Source organism: Scyliorhinus canicula, chromosome 5 (assembly GCF_902713615.1).
Source record: "Scyliorhinus canicula chromosome 5, sScyCan1.1, whole genome shotgun sequence".
Lineage (NCBI taxonomy): Eukaryota > Metazoa > Chordata > Chondrichthyes > Carcharhiniformes > Scyliorhinidae > Scyliorhinus > Scyliorhinus canicula.
In genome coordinates this window covers 8,059,854-8,085,045 of record NC_052150.1, presented here as the reverse complement: position 1 = coordinate 8,085,045, position 25,192 = coordinate 8,059,854, and the positions used below count along the sequence as shown (strand labels likewise).

The 25,192-nt window shown below is 45.9% G+C and overlaps 1 protein-coding gene across 2 annotated transcripts in view; it reads left to right on the top strand.

Annotated features, from left to right (window-relative positions):
• drosha (drosha ribonuclease III) overlaps positions 1-25,192 on the top strand; it is a 199,790-nt gene that overhangs the window by 74,167 nt on the left and 100,431 nt on the right. For both annotated transcript variants that reach the window (XR_005460598.1, XM_038796522.1), the window contains 5 exons: positions 1,953-2,052; positions 5,174-5,281; positions 11,288-11,395; positions 19,882-20,020; positions 21,795-21,855. Coding sequence is in view for 1 of the 2 variants with exons in the window: in XM_038796522.1 (XP_038652450.1) it covers positions 1,953-2,052; positions 5,174-5,281; positions 11,288-11,395; positions 19,882-20,020; positions 21,795-21,855 (516 nt within the window). In the remaining variant the exon portion in view is untranslated. The remainder of the gene's footprint in view (positions 1-1,952; positions 2,053-5,173; positions 5,282-11,287; positions 11,396-19,881; positions 20,021-21,794; positions 21,856-25,192) is intronic.

Here is a 25,192-nt window from a genome sequence, read left to right as displayed (position 1 = left end):
GTTTGCTTCATAAAGTTCCCCAGAACATTTCTGTGGGCTTACTTCTCTTGTGCGAAGGTGAGGGATTTCCTAGGTGGCTGTCGGTGCACCTGTCCATGTCGGATGCTCAGTGTTTCCATCAGATGGGGTTTCTAGGTCAGGTGCACCGTGAATCGGGACGTGGGGAAATCTACTTTTGCGCTCCGTTTCACTAATGCAGCAGCAGGCGATCGCCCGTGGAGCCTTTGATTTATGTCAGTGGAGCAGAGTGTTTTGTACAAGCCATTCTGTAAGTGATTTTCAGAAGTGCACTCCTAATATTTATCCATTTCCGCTGCCAAATGCTTCCAAAGACGTTATTTCTGGGCTGTTGGGGTTGGTTTCTCTTCCACACCCACCCCTCCGGGTTTGCACTCTTTTGTTGTGACGTTTTTACTGATTTGCGAACATGCTATCGGACGTAAGCAAATGGATTTTCAACTCCTCAGTGGCTGTCTTTGTATTCTGAGTTCTGCTGTAAGATGTAAACGGCTCATTTATAAGAGTTTTTCGTGTCTGCGAGACCAGAGAATGTTCAGTGCAGTAGGAGGCCATTCGGCCCATCGAATCTGCACAGGCTCTTGGAAAGAGCACTCCGTTCCAATCCACCCTGTCCCCGAAACCCAGTAACCCCACCTAATCCGGACGTAACCTCACCTATTCTTGGTCGCTAAGGGGCAATTTAGCGTGGCCAATCCACCTAACCTGCACATCTTTGGACTGTGGGAGGAAACCGGAGCACCCGGAGGAAACCCACACAGAGACTGGGAGAACATGCAGACTCCGCACGGACAGTGACCCAAGCCGGGAATCGAACACTGGTTCCTGCCGCTGTGAAGCAACTGTGCTAACCACTGTGCATAACTTTATAAATGTTGGAAATTAAATTCTGTGATATTAAAGGAACAGTCTTGATGTTTAAGAATTCAACTCCTGAAGTGAAAATGGACTGCGCAATTAGTGTGCGGTTCCTGTGTCAATCTTTCTGAAACTTCAGGATATGCTTTCAGTGCACATGGGCTGGGACTATCCACGAGAATCTCGTGGTTGGCAATTTTAATGCCTTAACATTTCTGGAGGGTGGAAGTTGAGAGGCTGTCTGACAGTTTATTGAAATAGTCGGGTCCAAATGTAACAAAGGCACGGCTGAGGGTTTCAGCTGTGGGTGGTCTGAAACAGGGACAGAACCAGAAGAAGGTTCCTTTCCCCGGTGTTCAACTTCTTCCTGAATTAATTTATACCGTTCGCCTCAGCTACTCTCTCTGGCAGCGAGTTCCATATCCTCAGCACTCCGGCTGAGCACTTTTCTTCTGAATTCCATATTTGATTTGGCCTCTGGTTTTGCTGATCACTGCAAGTGGAAACATTTGCTCTGTATCCCCGCGATCGAAACCTTTCCTTGTTTTAAAAGATCTGTTTTAGGTCTTCATTCAATTTTCTGTTATGAGGAGAAGATATCTTGGTTTTTCGCCCTCTCCTGATATTTATTTATCTTCTTGGTAGCAGTCCCTTTAAGGGCTGGTGCTTGAACCAGTCAAGCACAGATCATGTTTTCCTTATTGCTGCCCAAGCTGTGTTCAGGACCGTGTTTGCAAAAGGACCTCAAACTGATGTCGGGGGCCCCCTCTTTGAAAAGAGCTGATCACCTGCTTCAAGCCTGGGCCCTCAACATGGCTCAAGCTGATTTGTTTTCCCAAAGATGGGTGTGCGATGTACACGCTGCCCGTAGTTGGCATGCGCGCTATCCTGAATGTTCAGGCACTTGCTTTGTGCTTGGAAAACATGGGCGGTGCCGCCAGGTTCCTAGGCTGATGTAAACCAAAAATGTTAGCCGCAAGGCGTAGTTTCACTGACTCAGATTGAGGAAGGTGGTGTTGGCAGAGAGGAGATGATTTGTGGGATTGATAGTACTGCTGAAACTTATCTTTTTAAAGGTATCAGAAACTATGGAAGAGCTACGTCAAACTGCGTCACCTACTGGCAAACAGCCCAAAGGTCAAGCAAGCGGATAAGCAGAAACTGGCACAGCGCGAGGTAAAGTATTGTCCGTACGGATCCTCCTCACACCGGTTATGTTTTCATTTCACATTACATTTCTTGGAAAACATTTGGGATGTACATAGAGGAAAATTATGCTTGTTGTGGTGTTGCTAAATTCAGGATGGTTGGCGGAGTGTTCACAAACACCACAAATAGTTTTTTAAATTGAAGAAAGCTATAAATTTATTAGCGCTACTTAATTGGATTCGACACTTCTATATAATACACAGTTAATAATTAACATATAATCTACACTGATCTACTAATCTTTACACTATTACATTAATCTGCTCTCACTCACACTACCTTCCCTTCAGTCTGTACTCTAGCTTGCTCCTCAACCTCTCTCCTCACGAGGCTCAGCATCAATGCTTTATATAGTTGTACCTCTAGCTTCCCCTAGTGGTTAATTTAGGCATTTCATCAACCTTTGCCGTTCTTACATTTATGATAATGTCACATTTGTTCGGAATGCGCACAGGAGAGGATGATTTCATCAGTCTGGTATTTTGATGAAGGTCCAGTTTGTTACGGAAGGGTAGAGTTTGGGAAGGATGTGAAGGCTTTAGAGCGGGAGCAGAAAAAAATTCTCAGAGATGAGGAACTTCAGTCAGGAAGATGGGTTAGCGAAATTGGGGCTGTTCTCCTTGGAGAAGAGAATCTTGAGATGAGATATGATTGAGGTATTCAGAATCATGAGGGCCGGAGTCCAAGTGGTCACATCGGCGGGTGATTCCCGCTGATGCTGGGAGTGATGTTGACCTGCCATTGATGGCACTCAGAAAGACATTTTGGCAAAATCGCCTTTTCCGTGCCATTCAGTGCTCCACCGGGGACTGTACTGCAACTGAGGGGGGGGCGGGACCTAATCTAGAGATACGGCGGGTGGTGGAATGAGAGTGGCCGTGGCCTGGAGTTCACTGCCGATCAGCTTGTTGAAAACAGATGATTTCCAGAAGAAGATAGATGTGAGGGGAAAGAAACTCTCAGGGCTACAGGGATAGAGTAGGGAGTGGGACTGACTGGATTGCTCGACTGAAAGCCAGCACAGATTTGATGGGCCAAATATTTTCCTTCTGTGCTGCGATAACTCTCAAGGAGACATTGGGGAAGGTGACCAAAAATGTTATGAACAAGCGGTTTTAGGGAGATTCTGAAAGAAGGAGAGTGTTCTGAGGAAGGAGAATGGAAATGAGAAAAGGTGTTTTTTTTTTCGTTGGAGCGATTAAGTAGAAGGAAAGTTCTAGAAATATCATGATGAAGGGAAGATCTATGGTCAGGTAGTTGGGATTTGAAAGTTTGAACATAGCTGGTTATCGGGGAAAATGTTTTTCACCACCAGCGGAATGAGAATGAAATGGAATTGGGAGGGAGGAGATGGATCCACGCGAGAAGGAATTTCTTCTGAGGTGAATCTGGAATTTACCGCAGAAATCCGTAGAGGCTGGGTCATTAAATATGTACAAGGCCGAGACAGACAGATTATTAATCAGTAACGCATTGAGGGCTGTGGGGATAAGGCAGGAAAACTGCGTTGAGGATGATCTTTTCGAGTCAGCCATGATCCCGTTGAATGGCGGAGCAGACTCGATGGGCCGAATGGCCTGCTTCAGCTCCTGTGTCCTTTGGTCTTATCGAATGTGAGAGATTGGTGGAGAGATGGCCTGGCCAGTGATTGAGGCATCTGAATAGTTAACACATTAACCCTTCCATGAATTACGGAAATGTGTCTGGCCCGAATCAATGACTCTGTGTTAATTTAATTCCGCTCGGTCGTTGTCACCCTTGGAAAGCAAAGGGAAATCTGTCAGAGAAATGATAAACCTCATTAGAAAGGAAATGATAAGCAGGCTGTTAACTAGAGAATAAAAGGGATCCCCCTGCGTTTTTATGTTTGAACTTATAATTGCATTTGTCGGAGTTGACAGCAAAGCAATTGCGTCTAATTGCAGACACAAAATAATGTACACAGCCCCAAAACCACTGCTGGACACTGGGGAGTTCACACAAAGTATGATTCAAATGATTTTTTTTTCAATCCAGGGTTTATTTCGGGAACATGTCATGTCGGATCTGTTACTTTCGCAATTCAACCATCGTGTGAGAGCAAGAGCGACAGCGACTGGTGGATTATTAATAAAGAGAATCATTAACCTTATGGGGGGGGGGGGGAAAACTGCTGCTGAAATGTAATTTTGCCTGGCCTGGCACTTTCCATCCATCATTAGCTTAGTGGTTATGGCTGCTTCAGCAACTCCAGCATGTTTAACTAACTGAGCCCCTTCGTCCCCCTTTGAAGTTTACACGGTTTTCCGCTTCGGCTATTCATGGGGAGCAGGATTGGGTCATTTTGAGCTGAGGAGTGCAGACAGATGTTACTTTCGAACCTCCTAATGTCAAGGGTTCTTGGAAGATTCCAAGCTCTGCGTTTCTTTTAGCGCCTAAGCTATGCACCGTTGGGGGGGGAGTGTTTTCTTTTTTACAAAGTGTTTTGTGACTGCGAATCACCATCGACACAGTGTATCCTCCATTTTGCCTCGCCTGTCCTCTTGCAGCGACAACAACTGCTTGCATTTATGTAGCGCCTTTTGAGATAGAGCAGCATCCCAAGGTACTTCAAACAAAAGTTGATGCTGAGCAACATCGCCAAAAGCTTGATCAAAGAGTTAGGTTCTGATCTGTACCTAATGAGAAGGACAGAGGGGAGTTAGAGAGTCAGTGCGGTTTAAGAGGTGGGGGGGGGGACAATTCTGGAGCCCTGGGTGATGGAAGCTGAAGGCAAGACTGAGAAAGGCGGAGGGGTTTTAGTCGTCAGTGTGTAAGAGGCCTGAATGGGAGAAGCGTCAATATTTCTGGAGGGCTGCTGGAGATGACAGAGATGGGCAAGGCCAGGGAGGTGAAAACCAGGCCGAGAGTTTTATAATCGAGGAGTTGGTCAACGCCGGGAGCCAATGAAGGTGAGTGAGCACGGGGTAAGTGGGTGGGCCCAACTTGGTGCGACTTAGCGCGGATAACAAATCCTAACCGGAGTTGAGGGATATTATTTTGAGGAGTGCTGGCCTCGATCCGTCCCATTGTGGCATACAACAGAATCCTGTGTTTATGTGAATTTCAGGAAGCGCTGCAGAAGATCCGACAGAAAAATACAATGCGACGTGAGGTAACGGTGGAACTGAGCAGTCAAGGTTTCTGGAAGACTGGTGTGCGCTCCGATGTCTGTCAGGTATGTGTTGACCCATTTGTATGGAATGGATTGGGATACTTGGCGTAGAGGGCAGTGCACTCCCTTCGCTCTGTCTCTCTGTCAGACCCTCTGCGATCGTCCAGCATTTTCTGTTTTTGTCTCATAGTAATTAAATTATTTAAACGCTGATGATACTGTGTCCTCTTCCAAGACCAGAGGTTTCGAAGCTCCAGGTGGAGTCCCACCATGGCTCTGCACAGCTGAGCCGCCTCACTTTTCTACTTCAATCCCTTTCAGATAATGGCCATCATTCCATTTCCCTTTTTGACAGCCTGTCATATCCGTGCACCAGCTTGTAGTGATCTGCGCACATGGACACCTGAATTAAACACCTTTGCTCTGCCACAATTACTTGGCTTTCAGCATTAACTAAATGTTGTGATTTGTCCTTCTGACAGGACCTCTCGCTTCTCTCCATCTGCCACAGCCTCCATCCGTGTTCCTTTGTAACGTCCCTGTTCACACCTGCACAACTTCTTAACTTTTCTGTCGTTTGTAACTTATCAAGCGATCAGTCTTCAGGCACCCTGCTCAAACCCTGGGCTCCCTTGTGTATGATCCTTAAACCTGATGGACTCTTTTGCCCCTTCTTTTGAAAGGCAGAGTTGTTGCCGCACCCAGGGAGGCCATTCAGCCCTTTGTGTCCATACTAGCTCTCTGAATGTCACCTAGTAACATCCCACCACCGTCTCCCCGTAAGCCTGCATATTCTTCATTTTCAGACCTTGTACATGCTCGCTAGAAATTGTCGACCTTTGCCAGGGAGGATTTTATACTTATCATTATAGCGCTGCCGCTCTGGTAGAGAAATTTAAAACAAATTTTATTGAAGTTTTCAAGGTTTTTTAAAATCAGAACAAAAGAAAAAGTGATAAAAGCAGCGGGTATCGATGCAAAGCAGGTACAGCACGTAACAAAAATCATTCCAACATAGGAACAGATGAGACCGGATGAGTTGGGGAGAAAATCCCGAACGTGTTCCTTCCACGAATACAAGAATCGTCTGCACCAAATCCGATACAGTCACCAACACAGGAGTGCGTCAAACGAAAGGGAAAATGCTGGAAAATCTCAGCAGGTCTGGCAGCATCTGTAGGGAGAGAAAAGAGCGAAAGTTTTGAGTCCAGATGACCCTTTGTCAAAGCTGCTCACCTGGACTCGAAACGTTAGCTCTTTTCACTCCCTACAGATGCTGCCAGACCTGCTGAGATTTTCCAGCATTTTCTTTTTGGTTTCAGATTCCAGCATCCGCAGTAATTTGCTTTTATTTTTTGTTAATATAAATTCAGAGTCCCCAATTCATTTTTTCCAATTAAGGGGCAATTTAGAGTGGCCAATCCACCTAGCCGGCACATCTTTGGGTTGTGGGGGGTGAAACCCACACAGACACGGGGAGAATGTGCAAACTCCACACGGACAGTGACCCAGAGCCGGGATCGAACCTGGGCCCTCGGCGCCGTGAGGCAGCAGGGCTAACCCACTGCGCCACCGTGCTGCCTGTAATTTGCTTTTATACAGGCGTGCGTCATACCCACCCCTTTAGAACAGAAGGAATAGAGGAATTAAATAATCTGGAGAGCCCCAGAGTTAAGGGGGAATTAAAATGACACCCACTACGCAAGCCACCTCCCTCCGGGCCCCAGGCAGAGCAGACAACAATCATATAGCCATAAGGCAACCAGGAGAGGGCCGACGACTACACGTGCAAGGAAATCCCATAGAGCAATTTTCCCATAGAAAATTAAGTAAAGAGTAAGAACAAACAGCAAGCAAGACCCGAGCTAGCAAACCCCACCCACAGGGCCTCGGATCCAGGGGAAGGGCAAGGCACCAGATCAACAGAGAACACATCACCTCAGTGCAGACAAAAAGACGCAAGGCAAAGAAGGATATAAACCGATGCCAGCTGGGAAAGGGGAAACCTGCCCGAGGGAGAGGGGTTTGAGGGGGCCCCACCCGGAAAGGGAGGGCGCCCTGGGAGGGAGCGCCAGATCACACACTTCCCACACCACACGCCACTCCCCAGCACCAGGAAACCCACCCCGGCACCGTAACCACTTCAGGAATAAAGGGATAAGGCAACCACAGGACCGTTTATTTGACCATGGCACCGAGACCCACAATCTTAGCATCTCTCGTGCCAAGAAAATAACAAAGGACTCAACCGCAGGATACCCAACCACCGTGCCGGACCTGGTCTAACCCAGCACCGTCTTAAAAGATAATAATCTTTATTAGTGTGACAAGTTGACTTACATTAACACTGCAAAGGGGCAGCACGGTGGTGCAGTGGGTTAGCCCTGCGGCCTCACGGCGCCGAGGTCCCAGGTTCGATCCCGGCTCTGGGTCACTGTCCGTGTGGAGTTTGCACATTCTCCCCGTGTCTGCGTGGGTTTCGCCCCCACAACCCCAAAAGATGTGCAGAGTAGGTGGATTGGCCACGCTAAATTGCCCCTTAATTGGAAAAAATGAATTGGGTACTCTAAACTTATATAAAAAATAACACCGCAATGAAGTTACTGTGAAAATCCCCCAGTCGCCACACTCCGGCGCCTGTTCGGGTACACTGAGGGAGAATTCAGAATGTCCAATTCACCTAACAAGCACGTCTTTCGGGACTTTGTGGGAGGGAACCGGAGCACCCGGAGGAAACCCACCCAGACACAGGGAGAACGTGCAGACTCCGCACAGACAGTGACCCAAGCCGGGAATTGAACCTGGGACCCTGGAGCTGTGAAGCAACAGTGCTGACCACTGTGCTACCATGCTGCCCCTTTCAGGAGATTCTGATCCCGGGCGTTTCCACAAAACCCCAACCCTTACACTCCAGGGAGGTTGCACCAGTCCAATCCCAATCAGAACAAGGCACTTTATCCCCGAACAGGTGCCGGAATGTGGCGACTAGGGGCTTTTCACGGTAACTTCATTTGAAGCCTACTTGTGACAATAAGCTATTTTCATTTTATTTCATTTCCTAAGATCCTCCCTTATCCTTCTGAACTTCAAAGAGCACAGACTCAAGGTCCTCAACCGTTCCTCATACGTCAAGCTCTTCATTCCCGGGATCATTCTTGTGAACCTCCTCTGGCACCCTTTCCAAGGCCAGCACATCCTTCCTTAGTTATGGGGCCCAAAACTGCTCCCAATTCTCCAAATAGGATCTGACCAGAGCCTTATACAGCTTCGGAAGTACATCCCTGCTCTTGTATTCTCGCCCTCTCGACATGAATGCTAACATTGCATTTGCCTTCCTAACTGCCGACTGAAACTGCACATTAACCTTAATCCGTACTCCTACACTCAAATCCTCTCGCTACGAACGCAGCACAACTCGGCTTTCCTTGCCGCCTGCTGTACCTGTTCCTCCCAACTGGCCCGCCCCCTCCTTCTCCAGAACCACGTTTCACAACTTGTCTGGTATTTCAACGCCTGCATTTCTGAAGATGCATATTTCAGCCCCCTGCAACAAGACACTCGAACAGCATTAGCACTTGTCAAAACTTTTGTGTTTAATACTGGGTGCCTAGTTGTAGAGGTATTTCATCCTTTTTCACTGCTTTTTGTGAATATATAATCATTCAGAAAAGTTTATTTCCCCCCCCCCCCCAATCTGGGGATAGCAAGTTTGCAGAATGGCCTTCCACTGTATCAATTTAAATCCCTTGATGATGAGTTGAATTAAGCCTGGTTAAGGAAGCGTTTGAAGGTTGCAAAGGTAAGTATGCACAGGAGTTATTATATAAAGACTTATCGTTAATGAGGTATTGATAAAATCTCTTGGAACTGTCTGAATTACAGTGTGAAGTTAAACATCCGCCTTTGCTTCAGTGAAATTAGTCCAAAGTCAATCAATGTAATTTTACCAAAGCAATGGCACACAGGAAAGTGTGCATCTTTTAAACGGCTTGATCAAAGGTTTCCTTTTCTAATACCTACAGAAGCCGAGTGACAGTAATTACTGTGCAAGGACATGCAATTTGCGCTGTGTTTCTAGTTCATTATAGCTGATTAGATTCCGCAATCGTGGATGTAATGTTTTCCATGAGCCGTGGCTAATCCTGCGGTCTCTAACCCAAGGGTTAATTGTGGTTCTTGATCTATCCTGATGAAATCAACTAACTGCACAGAGCGTAAGCGGGGTCTTCAAGGTCTTGTTTTGTCCAGTTGAGGACGGCTTCACCCACAGGAACTGTCGGATGGAGCCGATTTAATTCTTGTCCTCGTTTTCACCCTCATCCGTTCTCATGCTTTTGACTCTTCCCAGAGTGCGTCAGGAATTGGACCTGAAGCCTTAGCTGGACTTCATATTTTTTGCCGGACAAAGAGGCAAGGCGTGTGGGTGGGTTAGAATTAAAGTAGCCATGATTGCATTGAACTTAGCTGGAGGGTGTGAAGTTCCTCCTCCTGTTCCCATGTTGCAGTCACACTGCATCCAGTTAATCCACGGAATACTCCAGGAGGCTTTCACAGACAAATGTTTTTTATTTAAGGCTAAGAAAGCGCTTGTGTGGGCAGCACGGTGGCGCAGTGGTTAGCACTGCTGCCTCACGGCACCGAGGACCCGGGTTCGATAAATGCTCCGGGTCGCTGTCCGTGTGGAGTTTGCACATTCTCCCCGTGTCTGCGTGGGTTTCAACCCCCACAACCCAAACATGTGCAGGGTGGGTGGATTGGCCACACTAAATTGCCCCTCAATTTGGAAAGAAATTGGGTACTCTAAATTTATTTTTAAAAAAAGGAAAGGTCTCGAGTTGGGTGAAGTCATGTAACTGTTGAGGGTTCTGCAATAACTCCCAAAGCAATCAAAAATATTTTTCTAGAGCTACCGATATGTGGCCTGATGCTACCAATCATAGAAACCCTACAGTGCAGAAGGAGGCCATTTGGCCCATCGAGTCTGCACCGACCCTTTGAAAGACCACCCCACCCAGGCCCAATTCCCCCACCCTATTCCTGCAATTTAGCATGGCCAGTCCACCTAACCTGCAAATCTTTGGACTGTGGGAGGAACCCGGAGCACCCGGAGGAAACCCACACAGACACGGGGAGAACATGCAAACTCCACACACACAGTCACCCAAGGCCGGAATCGAACCCGCGTTCCCGGTGCTGTGAGGCAGCAGTGCTAACCACTGCGCTGCCCCAATGGTGGTGAACTCTGCACTCCAGTTTGGAGACCATTGCTTGGAATTGATTTCCGACAGCCCCCACTTAGTATTGCTGAGCTGGCACGAGGGGGAGGGCTAATCAGCAGAAATGCATCTGGAATTTAATGGGTTACTTGGGTTTATGGTTTATAAGGAGAGATGTCAAACCTAAAAGCAGAGAGATCTTTGCTGGATCTTTCTGAATCATTGGTTAGACCCGAGTGGGAGCACTCTGGATAATTTTGGACCCCACGCTTCAGGAAAGATGGAATGACCTTGGGATGGGTACGGAGGGGATTTGTTAGGGATGAGAGACCTCGGTTCTGAGGAGAAATTGGAAAATCTCTCCTCCGAACAGAAATGGTTAAGAGGTATACCAATAAGAGTTGTTTAGGATGATGAGAGGTTTTCATCATCTAAATGATTCTCTATAATCAAGAGTCGATAATAATAGATTTAATAATCATTGACAAAAGACCGAGCGGGGAGATGAGGAGAAATTACTTTCACAAAGAGAGCTGTTGGGGTTTGGAATGCTGCAGATGTTCAATGTGGTGCGAGCTGATTCCATACATAATTTTAAAAGGAAGTGGGGCCGGTTCTTGAAGATCAGAAAGTTCTAGGGTTGCAGACAAAATGAGGGGCGCGTTTTAACAAACCTGCGCCTCATAAAACAGAGACAGCTGCCGTCAGCAGAATTTATTAAAATTGGTGAATTTGAGTTCCTGGCCTCCTGATGTGTGAGGCTCTGCTGGTGAACATAAATTAGTAAAAACAACTCCCCAGCATACGTGGGGAGGTTCCAATAGTCCTTCTAGCCTTTTTCTGTGTTTTCCAGCATGCCATGATGTTGCCCGTATTGACCCACCATATCCGATACCATCAGTGCCTGATGCACTTGGATAAGCTGCTCGGCTACACGTTTAAGGAGCGCTGTCTCCTCCAGGTAAATGTTTCTCAACTTGTCTTTTACCACTGTAGCTGTAGCAATGTAATAGCCACCCTGCGTGCACGCTGCTGGATCAACGGTTCACACTTTGTTTCTGGTTGCGATATTGCAAGTTCTGGGGGATGCAGAGGAATGGTAGGGCGGGGTTGTGTGATGGGACTGAAGGCCAGTCTCTTGAGGTTCTGTTTTTGGATGAGAGGAGAATTTGTGGGGGGGGGGGGGGGGGGGGGGGGGGTGCTATTTTTTGGCATCCAGCTCGAAATTCCTGCTTCAATCGACAACTTTTACCTTTCCTTCGCACTGTAACTCTTAACTCCTGTCCCCATAACTCAGGTTATGGGGATAAGGCAGGAAAGTGAGGGCAAGAATTATCAGATCTTATTGAATGGCGGAGCAGACTCGATGGGCTGAGTGGCCGACTCCTACGTCTTATGGTCTTATAGTCGCGTGTGCACACTCGGTGCAGTTTTTCCCGCCAAGTTGACGCGTTGACATTTTGGGCGGTTGAACACTACAATTTTTAGCACGTAATTGGAATGTCAACTGTCAGGTTTAAAGCATTTAAAAAAAATTTATATTCTGATTTATTGTATATATTCTGCTTGAAAGTCCATTCTCCTCGCCCTAACAGCACAACTACACGACCAGATTATCTTTGAAACTCTCTGAGTTCCCTATTTGATAATGGAAGTGAAGGAATACCAATTGCTCGCTGAGCATCGACCTGGGTTGTGAAGAGTTAATTTGTTTCAACCGTGGGGGCGTGCGAAAGTCGGCGAACACGTTGGAAAGGCGGTGTGCAGGCCTGGCTGGCTCAGTGGGTAGATGATGGGACTTAACCCTCAGGCTGTGGTTTCAAGCGCTATATTGGGCGATAGATTTATACATTCCAAATAAATATTTCATGCTAAATATGTTATAAGGTTATGAAAGGAAACTCTGAGATGGGGTAGAGATTCCTCTGTGTCAGTACCAACCTCAAGTTCGACCTGAGTTACTTTAAGATTCGGACTGAGTTCATACATCTTGATTTATTTTTAAATATAATCACACCACATTTTTTTCCCCCCAGTTGGGCCAGATTTAAAAAAAAAAAAGAATTTGGGACCCAGATCCCTGACCCAGCCAGGTAGCACATTGCTGATCACTGACTGCATCTACACTTGCTCATCCAGATGTATGTTAATGACCTAGACTTTGGTGATCAGGGCATAATTTAAAAGTTTGCAGATGCCACGAAATTTGGAAGCATTGTGAACCATGAGGAGGACTGTGCAGAACCTCAAAAGGACGTAGAAGAGTTGGTGGAGCGGACGGACAGGTGGCAGGAGAAGTTGTTAATTTCGGTAGGAAGAACGTGGAGAGACGATATATAATAAAGGGCATAATCCTAAAGAGAGTGCAGGGGCAGAGGGAGCTGGGTGTACACAGGCACGAGTCATTGAATGTGGCAGGACTGATTGAGAAAGCAGATAATAAAGTATGCAGCACCCCCAGGCTTTGTTAATTGGGGCATGGAGTACAAGATCCAAGGAGGTTATGTTGAACTTGTATGAGACGTTAGTTCAGCCTCTGATGGAGTGTCATGTCCAATCCTGGGCACTGCACTTTAGGAAGGATGTGAAGTCATAAGACATAGGAGCAGAATTAGGCCACTCGGCCCATCGAGTCTGCTCCGCCATTCAATCATGGTTGATATTTTTCTCATCCCCATTCTCCTGCCTTCTCCCCATAATCCCTGATCCCCTTATTAACTTAGATTGGAGCAGTTCGGATTTTTTCCTTTGAGAAGAGATAGTTGAGTGGCGATTTTATAGAGGCATTCTATCATGAGGGGTCTGGAGAGAGTAGATCGCGAAAGTATCAAGAATGAGAGATTGTCAAAAGAAGTAAAAGCGACCATAAAAATAGACGAGTTATCCCGCAGAAAGTGGTTGGTTAAGTTCTAGAGTGCACTGCCCAAGAGTGTGGTGGAGGTGAAGTAGATTTAAACTTTAAAATATAGAGTACCTCAGATCGGGAGCACTCCCTCAACAATACCCTAATCTGAGTTCAAGGTAGAAACGTCACACACAATCATATTTTGGGTCTGAGAAAGTGGACAATGTCTCCCTTGAGGAAAGCGACTATTAAGAGATGATACCTTTTCCCAGGTAGCCTATTGAATAATTTGGTGGCCAGGTTATAACTACCCAGATATTACAAGGGTCCTGGTGGGGCCTTCAAAAATTGTATCCTCCCACTCTTAGAAAATACAAGAGAGGTGCGTTCTTGTACTGCCTGCAGAAGACTACAAGAGATGTTTTACTTTACCAGTTTATTTACAAGTTTATGACAAAGATTTAATACAGAGAGCACTTTAAAGTGAATAAGTACATCGCAACCTTAATGAGTACAAGATAATAAGCAGCGTCTTAGTTCTATGACAAGCGCAGTTGATACAACTGGACGGGAAGATGCCAGAATGGAACACTGGTTCAATAAACTGTAACTTTTATTTATTTTGTGCTAAAACATGGAGGAACAGAACCACAGGACTGCTAATTAGTTTTAAAAACAAGAAAAAAATTAGCAAACATTAAAGGTTTAATTATGATACAATACTCCTTTACTTCCCCCCCCCCCCCACACACACACACAGCTTTTACTTCACAAATGTATACAGATTTTAAGTTCAACACAAGTTTCAATGTATAAACACACAGGCTGGTAAGACACACATTCTACTCTGATCCCAAATGAATGGCTGTGGATTTCTCCTCAAAATCCACCCCACCCCCCGATGATTGTCACGCGAGAGTTTCCAATCTCCACTCCAAAAAAAGCACGTTAAATCCTCTTTCACAAAAATGCTTTGCATTACGAATCTATTCCAGGTTTTCCAACTATACGGTCAAAACAAGGCTCCCGCATCACTCTTAACAAGGAATCCAGCCCCAGGTTTTACAAACCTGCCTTCGGGATTCTTTTGCCTCCCCCATTAGACTAACTCTCTAAAATTGATTTAACTATTGATTCCCAGACTGTATTAACATAGCACCAAACTTTTGATTTACCTCCTGAAGTCTGCACTCCCATTTTACAAGCGGTTACTGCAGCTGTCACCTTAACTCTGAACACATTGTCTACTTTTCCCTTGAATTCTCGTGAACAGTATCTTGTTCAACTTCTTGGTCTCTGTTCCTTAACTTCAGTCTTTCTATGCCATCCTTTCCGTCTCAGTTCCCTGGTTGTCTGGACTTTACCTGGTTCTGTGGGAAGTCTGCCTTTTGCAGCCCCCTTGTCCTGTCCAGCTTGTCTTCTGACAGAGTGGAGAGGTGTTCACTCCCCGGTGTTCTGTCCTCAACTGCAAACAAATTCAATGAAAACTAAATTTTGAAAACATTTCTACCTTAAAGGGGCCCCCAGTTGCTAAGCAATGACTTGATGCTTCTGCAAACCTATTTACTTTTCATGCCATAACTTCTCTCAGCACAGTTTGAATTGGAACTAAAACCCCCCCACACATACAAACACCGTTGTCTAGCAAGCATCTATCTATAGATTTACCCTTCCTTAAAGAAAATCACAAAATTAAACCCACTGAAGGCTAGACCTTATTTCTGATGTTTACTAGACAAAGAAAAAATCCCTCCAAACTACCTTTGTTTTCCTCACAGTTTCAATACAGAATCCAATAAAACTTCACAAATACAATGCCACAGCTAATATCAATTTAAAAATACCCAACAGTATTCAATGTAATGTTTTACCTGAACCCCTGAATAAATCAGTTGTTGGGCCAGTGGGATAGAGAAGCTGTCTGCTTTATGATATTCAGCTCCTTGAGGCAGCAGGGTAGCATGGTGGTTAGCATAAATGCTTCACAGCTCCAGGGTCCCAGGTTCGATTCCCGGCTGGGTCACTGTCTGTGTGGAGTTTGCACGTCCTCCCCCTGTGTGCGTGGGTTTCCTCCGGGTGCTCCGGTTTCCTCCCACAGTCCAAAGATGTGCGGGTTAGGTGGATTGGCCATGCTAAATTACCCGTAGTGTCCTAATAAAAGTAAGGTTAAGGGGGGGGGAGGTTGTTGGGTTACGGGTATAGGGTGGATACGTGGGTTTGAGTGGGGTGATCATGGCTCGGCACAACATTGAGGGCCGAAGGGCCTGTTCTGTGCTGTACTGTTCTATGTTCTAACCAGAGAAACTTGCATATTCCTGATTTCATACCTTTCTAAACCAGATATTTTATTATCCAGGGTGTGAGCCACCATCTGTCCTTAAAATTGTTCCTGTTTACCTCCAATTGTTTCTATTTTTCACAGAAGTGATTTTAAACTTTGAATAGAGGAGTAGATTTTTTTAGATTTTGCCGAGGCCCCTTCCGAATAGATAAGAAGAGACAATACCATCATATAAGCTTGTGTTTTTTTTGTGCAGAGAATGCCTTGATGTGCTTTTCACAGAGAATCGCACCTTTGGAAATACTTTTGAGGGCCACAGTGTAAAGGGAGGGGAGCGGCCAGCCAGGTCAGCTGCTACTTCCAGCGGACACAGTCGCCTAACTGGCTCCTTCTGTGCTGCAACCATTCTGTGATGCTGATCCAGCGACCTTAGCCCCTTGAAAGTTTGCTCGAATTCAGTGTAAGAAGCTGCACATTTTACTGCTACTTGAGAGTTTTCCAATTACTGGGAAACGGAGGAAGTTGACCTTTCATTGGAACGCAATAGAGAATCAAAATATCCATTGAAAAGCTGCAGGGAATTTAACTTGCTGCTGCTCTTTTATTCACCTGCTGACCCTTGTTTCCTCTGTGGATAGACTGCGGATATTCAGAAGCTTTGTTTTAATGTGAATATGAGCCTCTGTGTTTTTTCACTTGCCACTGTGGGTTGTTAAATCTGGTGATGCTGCATCCTTATCAATTACTCCAAAAGGTTTGACCTTTAAGTCAGGTGTTGGTTCCCTGTCCATTGATGATTTGTATTCTGGGCTGAAGCTTGGTGGGACAGTTCAGATATCTCTTCATGTACCATGTGTTCCTTCATCACTCTGCCCAGCCTTAGAGTTTAAGAGCAGGGAGGTTATGCTGGAACTATGTAAAGCGTTTGGTTTGGCCGCAGCTAGAGTATTGTCTGCAGTTCTGGAATCCACATTATAGGAGGGATGTGATAGCACTGGAAAGGGTCCAGAGGAGATTTATTTTTTAATAAACAATTTTAATGAGGTATTTTTGGCATTACAAACAACAACAGTATAAAAACAATGTACAAGGAACAAGAAACCATGCAATCACCAACTCCCCTCCTGCCAAGACCCGCCTAATTGACTCCCTATTCTACACTACCCTAGCCCCGCCCCCTGCTGACGATTAATTCTCCTAGAAGAAGTCGATAAATATGGTTGCCACCTCCGGGCAAACCCGAACAGTGACCCTCTCAAGGCGAACTTAATCTTCTCTAGGCCGAGAAAGCTCGCCATGTCAGTCAGCCAGGTCTCTGACTTCGGGGGCTTTGAGTCCCTCCAAGCTAATAGTATCCCGTCTCCGGGCTACCAGGGAAGCAAAGGCCAGAACATCTGCCTCTTTCTCCTCCTGGATTCCCGGATCCTCCGACACCCTGAAAATCCCCACCTCTGGACTCATTGCCACCCTTGTTTTCAAAACTCTGGACATGACGTCCGCAAACCCCTGCCAAAATCCCCTAAGTTTTGGACATGGCCAGAACATGTGGACATGGTTCGCTGGTCCTCCCACACATTGTGTGCACCTGTCCTCCACCCCAAAGAATCTACTCATACGGGCCACTGACATGTGGGCCCGGTGGACCATCTTGAATTGGATCAAGCTGAGCCTGGCGTGGTCCAGAGGAGATTTACCAGGATGTTGCCTGGGTTGGAGAGTTTTAGTTATGAAGAGATATTTGATAGTCTTGGATTGTTTTCCTTAAAGCAGAGGAGACTGAGGGGGAACATGAGTGAGATGTATAAAACTATGAGGGGCACAGATAGAGTAGACAGGAAGAAATGTTTCCCCTTGGTGGAGGGATCAATGACCAGGGGGCAGAGATTTAAGGTAAGTGGTGGGAGGTTTCAAGGGAATGTGAGGGAAAACCTTTTGCGCCCAGGTGGTGATGGGACTGTGGAACTCGCTGCCTGAAAGAGTGATGGAAGCAGAGACCCTCTTAACATTGCAGAAGTATTTAGATGTGCAGTGCAAAGACACACAAGGCAAAGTGTGGGTAAAGTGCTGGAAAATGGGATTAGAATAGTTAGATGGTTGTTTTGGACCAACGCAGTCGTGATGGGCCGAATGGCCTTTTCTGTGCTGTAGACCTCTATGACTCCTATTCCTGAGTATTTTAATTTTCACCACTGAAAATGGAGATGGCAGGTAAAAAGCCAATCTGCTCTCCTTTGCCCTTTCACCGATTTTTAACTCTTGGGACTCATGAAGTGGAGATGCCGATTTTCTTCCCTTTTTTTATATTTTGAGAGTTTTTGGGTAATTTGGATGAAGTCAGTTATTCTTTTCAAAGGGTCAGTTATTCGTTCAGCCACTCCCAGTGCACAAACAGAGGAGGAACGACTGTGGTTCAGTTGGTAGCACACTCCCCTCCTGAGGCAGAAGGTTGTACGTTCACGGCCCTCTAAACCAAGGCAGATAGGATCCGGGGGCAATGTTTCGAAGAAGGGTTATATCCCTGGTGTCCTCACCTATCTGGGATCACAAATCAGCACTTTCAAGGAAGGTAGGTGATGAAGTGCACACTTCTTACCATTCTGTAAAATTGATTCTTCCAGATCAGTTGTCACCGATAAAATATACCACATATCTTTCCGGATGTACTAAATGAGATGTAAATTTACAGGGGGTCGAGTTTCTGCTTTGCGTACAAATTGTGACCAAAGGTTGTGCTCGTTTTCCAAAGTCTTATTTCCTCCCCGGTTTCTGCACAACCTCATTTGCATATCAGCAAATGTGAAATCTGCCTTGGACCAGTGTGCGTTTTAGCGAGTTTATTTTAAAGGTTGTTTTAAAATAAAATCCCTCGATGTGTTTTTAAGGAGCAATTTGGTACAGTTTGATTAATGCAGCTGGGAGATATCACCATAAAGAGACATTTTCGATCCTGTTGCCTGGTTCACCGACTACCAGCAACCCGATTTTAAATCATTGGCCAGGACTTTTCCCGGCCGTGTCCAAGTAAGATTGAGATGAAATAGTCTTTTTCTTTGAAAATTAAAAAAAAAAGGATATATTTTTAAAAGTTTTTTTAAAACATGTCTATTAAAGACATTCTGCCCAAAAGAAATGCTTATTAGTATTCTGCCTAAAAAGCGCTTAATTCTTTTTAACCCGGGTGAGTTGTCAGTGGCCAGATGGGGGTGGTCAAATACGCTACACAGTGGGTGGTTAGGAGTTGGAATGTGCTGTCTGTTAGGGTGGTGGTACAGATTCCAGCGTAGCTTTCAGAAGGGAATTGGCTAAATATTTGAGGGAATAAAATTTCAGCAACATGGAGAAAGAGCCGGGGAGTGGGGCTTTCTGGATTGTTCTTTGAAAGGTGGGCCAAATATTCCATGATACCGAACTGGGGGGGGAGAGAGAGAGAGATTTCCGAAACGCGAGTTGCTCTCAGCGTGATTGCTGAAGGAATGAAAAGATTATAATTTGTTTATCCAAAATTGCCTCGACCTGATCACGCATGATCCTGTACGTTTTGAATCATGATTTCACTAATTTTATTGAACGCAACATTGCAATTAACTTGATGATGAGAGTCATTTAAAATTCCTTCTTGGAACGTCCACAAGGCAGCATTCATTGTTCATTTAAGAGTGCAGCTCACCGGATTGGGCCCTTGTGTTGCAGACAAGATGCTTCCTTTCTTAAAGCGCATTAATGTACCAGTTATGTGTGTTGGTTTTTTTGACCCTGTCAGATTTATAGTGATTTTGCTCACTGATAAATGCTTTCTAATTTCCAGATTTATTTTCGTAACAAGAGTACGAATTCCCTAAGATGCGAAGCTGGGATTTGAACTCTCATTTTCTGGATTATTGGCCCAGTCCTTGCTTGTCACAGTGATCAATGGAACGGGTGTCTTTTATAGTCGGGATGTGCTAAACGTAGAAGGAAACAGTAGTCAACGCAAGTAATACAACCACCAAAATGTTACAGTGCAGAAAGAGAACATCCATCCCACCCTGTCTGTGCTAGCCAAGTAGAGAAAAAAGGAAACTAACCGCTCATTTTCATCCCACTTTCCAGCACCTGGTCCGTAGCCTTGCAGGTTCCAGAACTTCAGGTGAAGATCCAGGTGCCTTTTAAATGAGTTGAGCGTTTTGGCCCCAACCACCAACCCAGGCAGTAAATCTTGGGAAAATCAATGATAGAGTTACTAAGTGTTCTGAAGATATTATTGTACCTCACACTTTCCGTTGAACCGTGTTTATTAATGGTGAATTCTCTCTGCCCTTGCTTATCTCTGACTTGCTCTTAGCTTGCAATGACCCACCCGAGCCACCATCTGAATTTCGGAATGAACCCAGATCACGCCAGGAACTCTCTGTCAAACTGTGGCATCCGACAACCCAAGTACGGGGACCGGAAGGTTCACCACATGTATATGAGGAAGAAAGGTAAGTGGTTCGCAAGGGCAGTTGGGATTTCGGAATGTGTCGGGAGAGGTTTCGGAGCCATCACACAATCTGGGTTCCGGGTGCGGGAGGAGGGTGTATGGTTTGTGTTGGGGAAGGTTTTGGATGAGCAGAAGACCCGACCGCCCGGAGCATCCGATCAGCCCCACTCACTCTCCCCAGTACACTCTCCACTTCAACTGGACCCAAGTGGTCCCCTGGGAGCGGTGAAAAAAACAGATGGAAACCCAGCCCAATTGGGGAGGAAGATAAACTACTGGGAATTCCTTCCTGACCCAGGCAGGGTTATTTTAAAGCAGTCCAGGAGATCCCTCTGCCCCTGACACATCTACCTTTTGTAAGAGGTGATGTGCACCTCATAGCCAGTAACAAGGCTGAGTTCTTTCTTGAACAAACCCAGAAAGTCAGCATCCGCCGTTCGAGATTTGGTGACTCCTTTTTTTTTATTATTTTGCAAACCCGTTGAGCTAAGTTTTTAAGAATGATCGGACAGTTAAGGCCGTTCCCATCACGTTGGTAAATACTGGAACTCTCCCGCTCTGCCCGCCCGGTGCACGAAACGTGACCGGAATTAGAACTGTGTGAAATCCCCTGTAATAAAGCCGAGGGGTGGGATTTTCCGGCTCTTCCCACCGGCGGGATCTTCCGGTCCTGCCGAAGGTGACGGCCAGCCGCGGATGCACCGGCGGCTGACAGCGCCAGCAACGGGAAACCCTGTTGACTGTGGCGGACTGGAATATCTCACTGGCGGCCAATGGCGCACTGCCTTCGCCAATGCAAAACACGCTGGGGGGGGGGTTAATCCTGCCCAAGATTTTCAATTTCATGGGGAAGTGGTCAATATCGCAGAAATAATAATAAAATCATAGAATCCCTACAGTGCAGAAGGAGGCCATTTGACCCATCGCGTCTGCACCAACCCTCCGAAAGAGCATTCCACCCAAGTCCACTCCCCCACCCTATCCCAATAACCCCTAACCCAACCTACACTAAGGGCAATTTATCATGGCCAATCGACCTAACCCGTGCATCTTTGGACTGGGAGGAAACCGGAGCACCCGGAGGAAACCCACGCACACACGGGGAGAACGTGCAGACTCCGCACAGACAGTGACCCAGGCCGGGAATCGAACCTGGGACCCTGGCGCTGCGAGTCATCAGTGCTAACCACTGGGTCGCCGTGCTGTTCTAAAAATGGGATTTGACTTGCTACGTTCCAACGATCCATACTAAAAGTAATCGAAGTGTAGACGTAAAGGCCGTCGAGCCTATTCCATTGTTCAAAGCGATCGTAGCTGGCCGATTGTCTCCACTCTGCTTTCCCACCAGATCCCCCATTACTGATTCCCTGAGAGACAAAGATCCGTCTCTCAGCTTTACATATGGTTAATGTTGGGGCGTAGAGAATTCCAAAGATTTCCCACCCTTTCGGGTGATGTAATTTCTTCTCTTCTGAGTCCCAAACGATCGGCTCCTTGTCCTGGCTCTGCTCGTTGTGGTAAAGCAGACCATTCCTTGAAGAACAGCTTTCAAAGTTTGTTTGGAAACGCAGCAGGGGAAGCCAAAAGATTAATGTTGTGTGGGGAATTTCAGATACAGGATCACACATTTGAGACTACAGTGTGTTTCACTATGTTGCTGGGGAACCTGCATACGTGGCCCATGATACTCAGTTAATACTTCATGTTCTATCCAATCTTTCAATAATGTCTTTGTCAGTGAATCATTTTCCATCTCTTGTCTTCCTCCTTCACAGGCATAAACACCTTAATAAATATTATGTCACGCCTTGGTCAGGATGACCCAGCTCCCTCGAGGTATGTCTTTGATTTTATTTTTCAAGAATAAGCGTCATTTACCTTTCCTTCAGCCGCCATTTAACTATTGAAGGCTCAAAGTTCGACGAGTCCCAATGTGCCACTCATGGCTCAGTGGAAAGCCCTCCTGTCTCTGAGTCAAAGGTGGAAACTCGAGTTGAAAGGTTACTCCTCGTGTAGCACTGCGGGAATTCGGCATTCGGCAGATGAATTAAACCAAGTCTCTTGGGTGGATGGTGAAGATCTCATGGTGCTATTGGGGGCTGGTTTAGCACAGCGGGCTAAACAGCTGCCGTGTAATGCCGAACAAGGCCAGCAGCGCAGGTTCAATTCCCGTACCGGCTTCCCCGAACAGGTGCCGGAATGTGGCGACTAGGGGCTTTTCACAGTAACTTCATTGAAGCCTACTTGTGACAATAAGCGATTATTATAGGGGATGGTTTAGCACAGCGGGCTAAACAGCTGGCTTGCAATGCAGAACAATGCCAGCAGCGCGGGTTCAATTCCCGTACCGGCCTCCCCGAACAGGCGCCGGAATGTGGCGACTAGGGGCTTTTCACAGTAACTTCATTGAAGCCTACTTGTAACAATAAGTGATTATTATTATTATTATTATTATTATTAAGAAGAACCAGGGAGCCCTGGCCAATATTTATCCCTCAACCAAGGGAGGCTTGCTTTGCGCAAATTGGTTGCAGCATTTCCTACATTACAGCAGTGACTGTGGGTGGGATTTATTGGCTGTTTACATTGGTGGGAAATCCTGTTGATAACGGCGGGGTCGGTAGAGCCCGTGGGTGGGCCGCTTCCGCTGCCGAAAACCATGCGGTGGGGTGGTGGGTAAATCCCGCCCTAGACCTGAGAAGTATTTCATTGGCTGCAAAGTGCTTTGGTCTTGGCTTGAGCTAATGAACGGCACTGTGGAAATGCAAATCTTTCACTAATATCTTCCAGTTCCCGTGTAGGGACTTCCCAGTAATTGGGAAACATTAAGCATTTGGTTAAAGCTCACTTCAGTCTTGCGTCGAGTGACCTTGTACAAAAGTGAGCAGAATTTGGGAAATATCTGGAAGCTAGTTTGCAGTACTGCCACCCGAAATGAAACCAGTTACTGATTAATTGCACAACGATAGTAAAAGATCAAATCTGCTATATTTCAAAATGTTTTCCCATTGCAAACCAGCTTCAGCTCTCCTAACGCATGCACCTCCTCTAGTCTGAACTGTTTGGTTCTTGCACCACATCTGTTCGTAAGGGGATAGCATTTACAAAAGCTTTTAGGCAGATGGGACTGATGCAGAACCAAACCCTATAAATATAGCGCTGGCATTTCCGCACCATCTGCCTTTGTTCAAGACTGGAGAGCTCTGCGTATTCTTAATAGACGTGTGATTTTCTGCCTTTTGCTTTGCTCCTTAGCGCATGGCTTTCTGCCCATTAAAATGAACAGTGAAACTTGAGAAGCTGAAAGCGGCACCCACACCGTATAATATTCCTCGGGTCTTGTGATCGGTAGACCTGGGGAAACATGCTGAATTGGTATATGCTGAGGCCCAACTGGCCCTGAGAAGCACTGAGGCTGTGCTTGTGGATGTCTGATGTAATGAGCTGCTTTAATTAAAGCAACTTGTGGATGCGTTTTAAATTGAGATCTCCTATCCTAGACATGTTCAGTCTGCAGAAATGTTTCCAAAATGTCAAAGACTCGATTCACTGATGCCGTTCTGCATTAATGTTTCTCTGTTGCAACGGATGGGACTGGGCGACAGAGAACAAGGGTCACTTGGACACTGTCAGCAGAGGATATGAAATGAAAATCGCTTATTGTCACAAGTAGGCTACAAATGAAGTTACTGTGAAAAGCCCCTAGTCGCCACATTCCGGCGCCTGTTCGGGGAGGCTGGTACGGGAATCGAGCCGTGCTGCTAGCCTGCCTTAGTCTGCTTTAAAAGCCAGCGATTTAGCCCTGTGCTAAACCAGCCCCATCTACCAGGGATATCGCATAACTCATTGCCATTTAAAATCTTTTATTTAAATAACCAGAAAGGCAAAGCTTAGATCCAAATTATGTTGCTTCCATAATTTTTAGATAAGGCAATCCTGAAAAAATCTGAGTTTTTAGTAGGCTATCAAAAAAAACCTTTCTGCAAATAAGATATTGAGTGAGTAAACAGTGCTCAACCCAATCCCCTACTCGTAATTAGTATGTAAATGATTGAGAATTTAATTAACGTAACCTGACAACATATGGACTTCAAAGTACAGAGCACAGCAGCCTGTAAATCTTTTATCCTGTAAATTGAGGAGACTTGCATTTTGCAACTTATTGTATGCATGTTCATAATTGTGCAATCCTTTCATACTTTTTCTTTACTTTAGTACTGGTCTAGAACTGTGTTTTGAATTATGATTATTTGTTTAATTTGTTGCATCGTCACAATTTACCGTTTGCAGCCAGAGTGATTTTTCAGTAAATCAATTATTGAATTATCAGATATTTAATCATTAGCAGATTGAAACAAATTCAATCCTTCAGTTTTTTGCTATTTGAATGTTCTAGTCTTTACATAAGAATATAAAATTCTGAAAATGGTACAGGTACGGCAGATTTGGGGATAGTGGGAAGAGCTGGAACGAAACCAGAAAATGTGCTCATGCCATTTACGAGCATTTGGTCAGTTTCCTTTTTGTCCTGGTGCAGATCGTTGAGAAAACTGATCAAGAACAATGGCATCGAACAATGCAGCATAGGAACAGGCCCTTTGGCCCTCCAAGCCTGTATCGGTCATGATATCAACCTTGGCCAAAACCCTCAGCACTTCCTAGTGCCGTATCCCTCTATACCCATCCTAGCCATGTATTTGTTGAGATGCCTTTTGAACGCCGTTAATGTATCTGCTTCCGCACTCTGCCCTGGCAAGGCGTTCCAAGCACTCGCCACCCTCTGTGTAAAAACCTGCCTCGCACATCTCCTTTAAACTTTGCTCCATGGAATTTAAAGCTTTGCCTCCTGGTGACTGACCCCTCCACCCTGGGAAAGTGTGCCTGCCCATCCACTCTATCCATGCCCCTCATATTCTTGTAGGACCTCGATCAAGTCACCCCTCAACCTCCATCTTTCTAACGAAAACAGTCCGAGTCTATTCAGCCTCTCTGCATAGCTGAGACACTCCAGACCAGGCAACATCCAGGTAAACCTCCTCTGCACCCTCGCCAAAGCCTCCACATCCTTCTAGTAATGTGGCGACCAGAATTGTGCACAATATTCCAAGTGCGGCCTTACCAAAGTTCTATACAACCATAACATGACTGCAATGGGTCGAACATCAATCTGTGT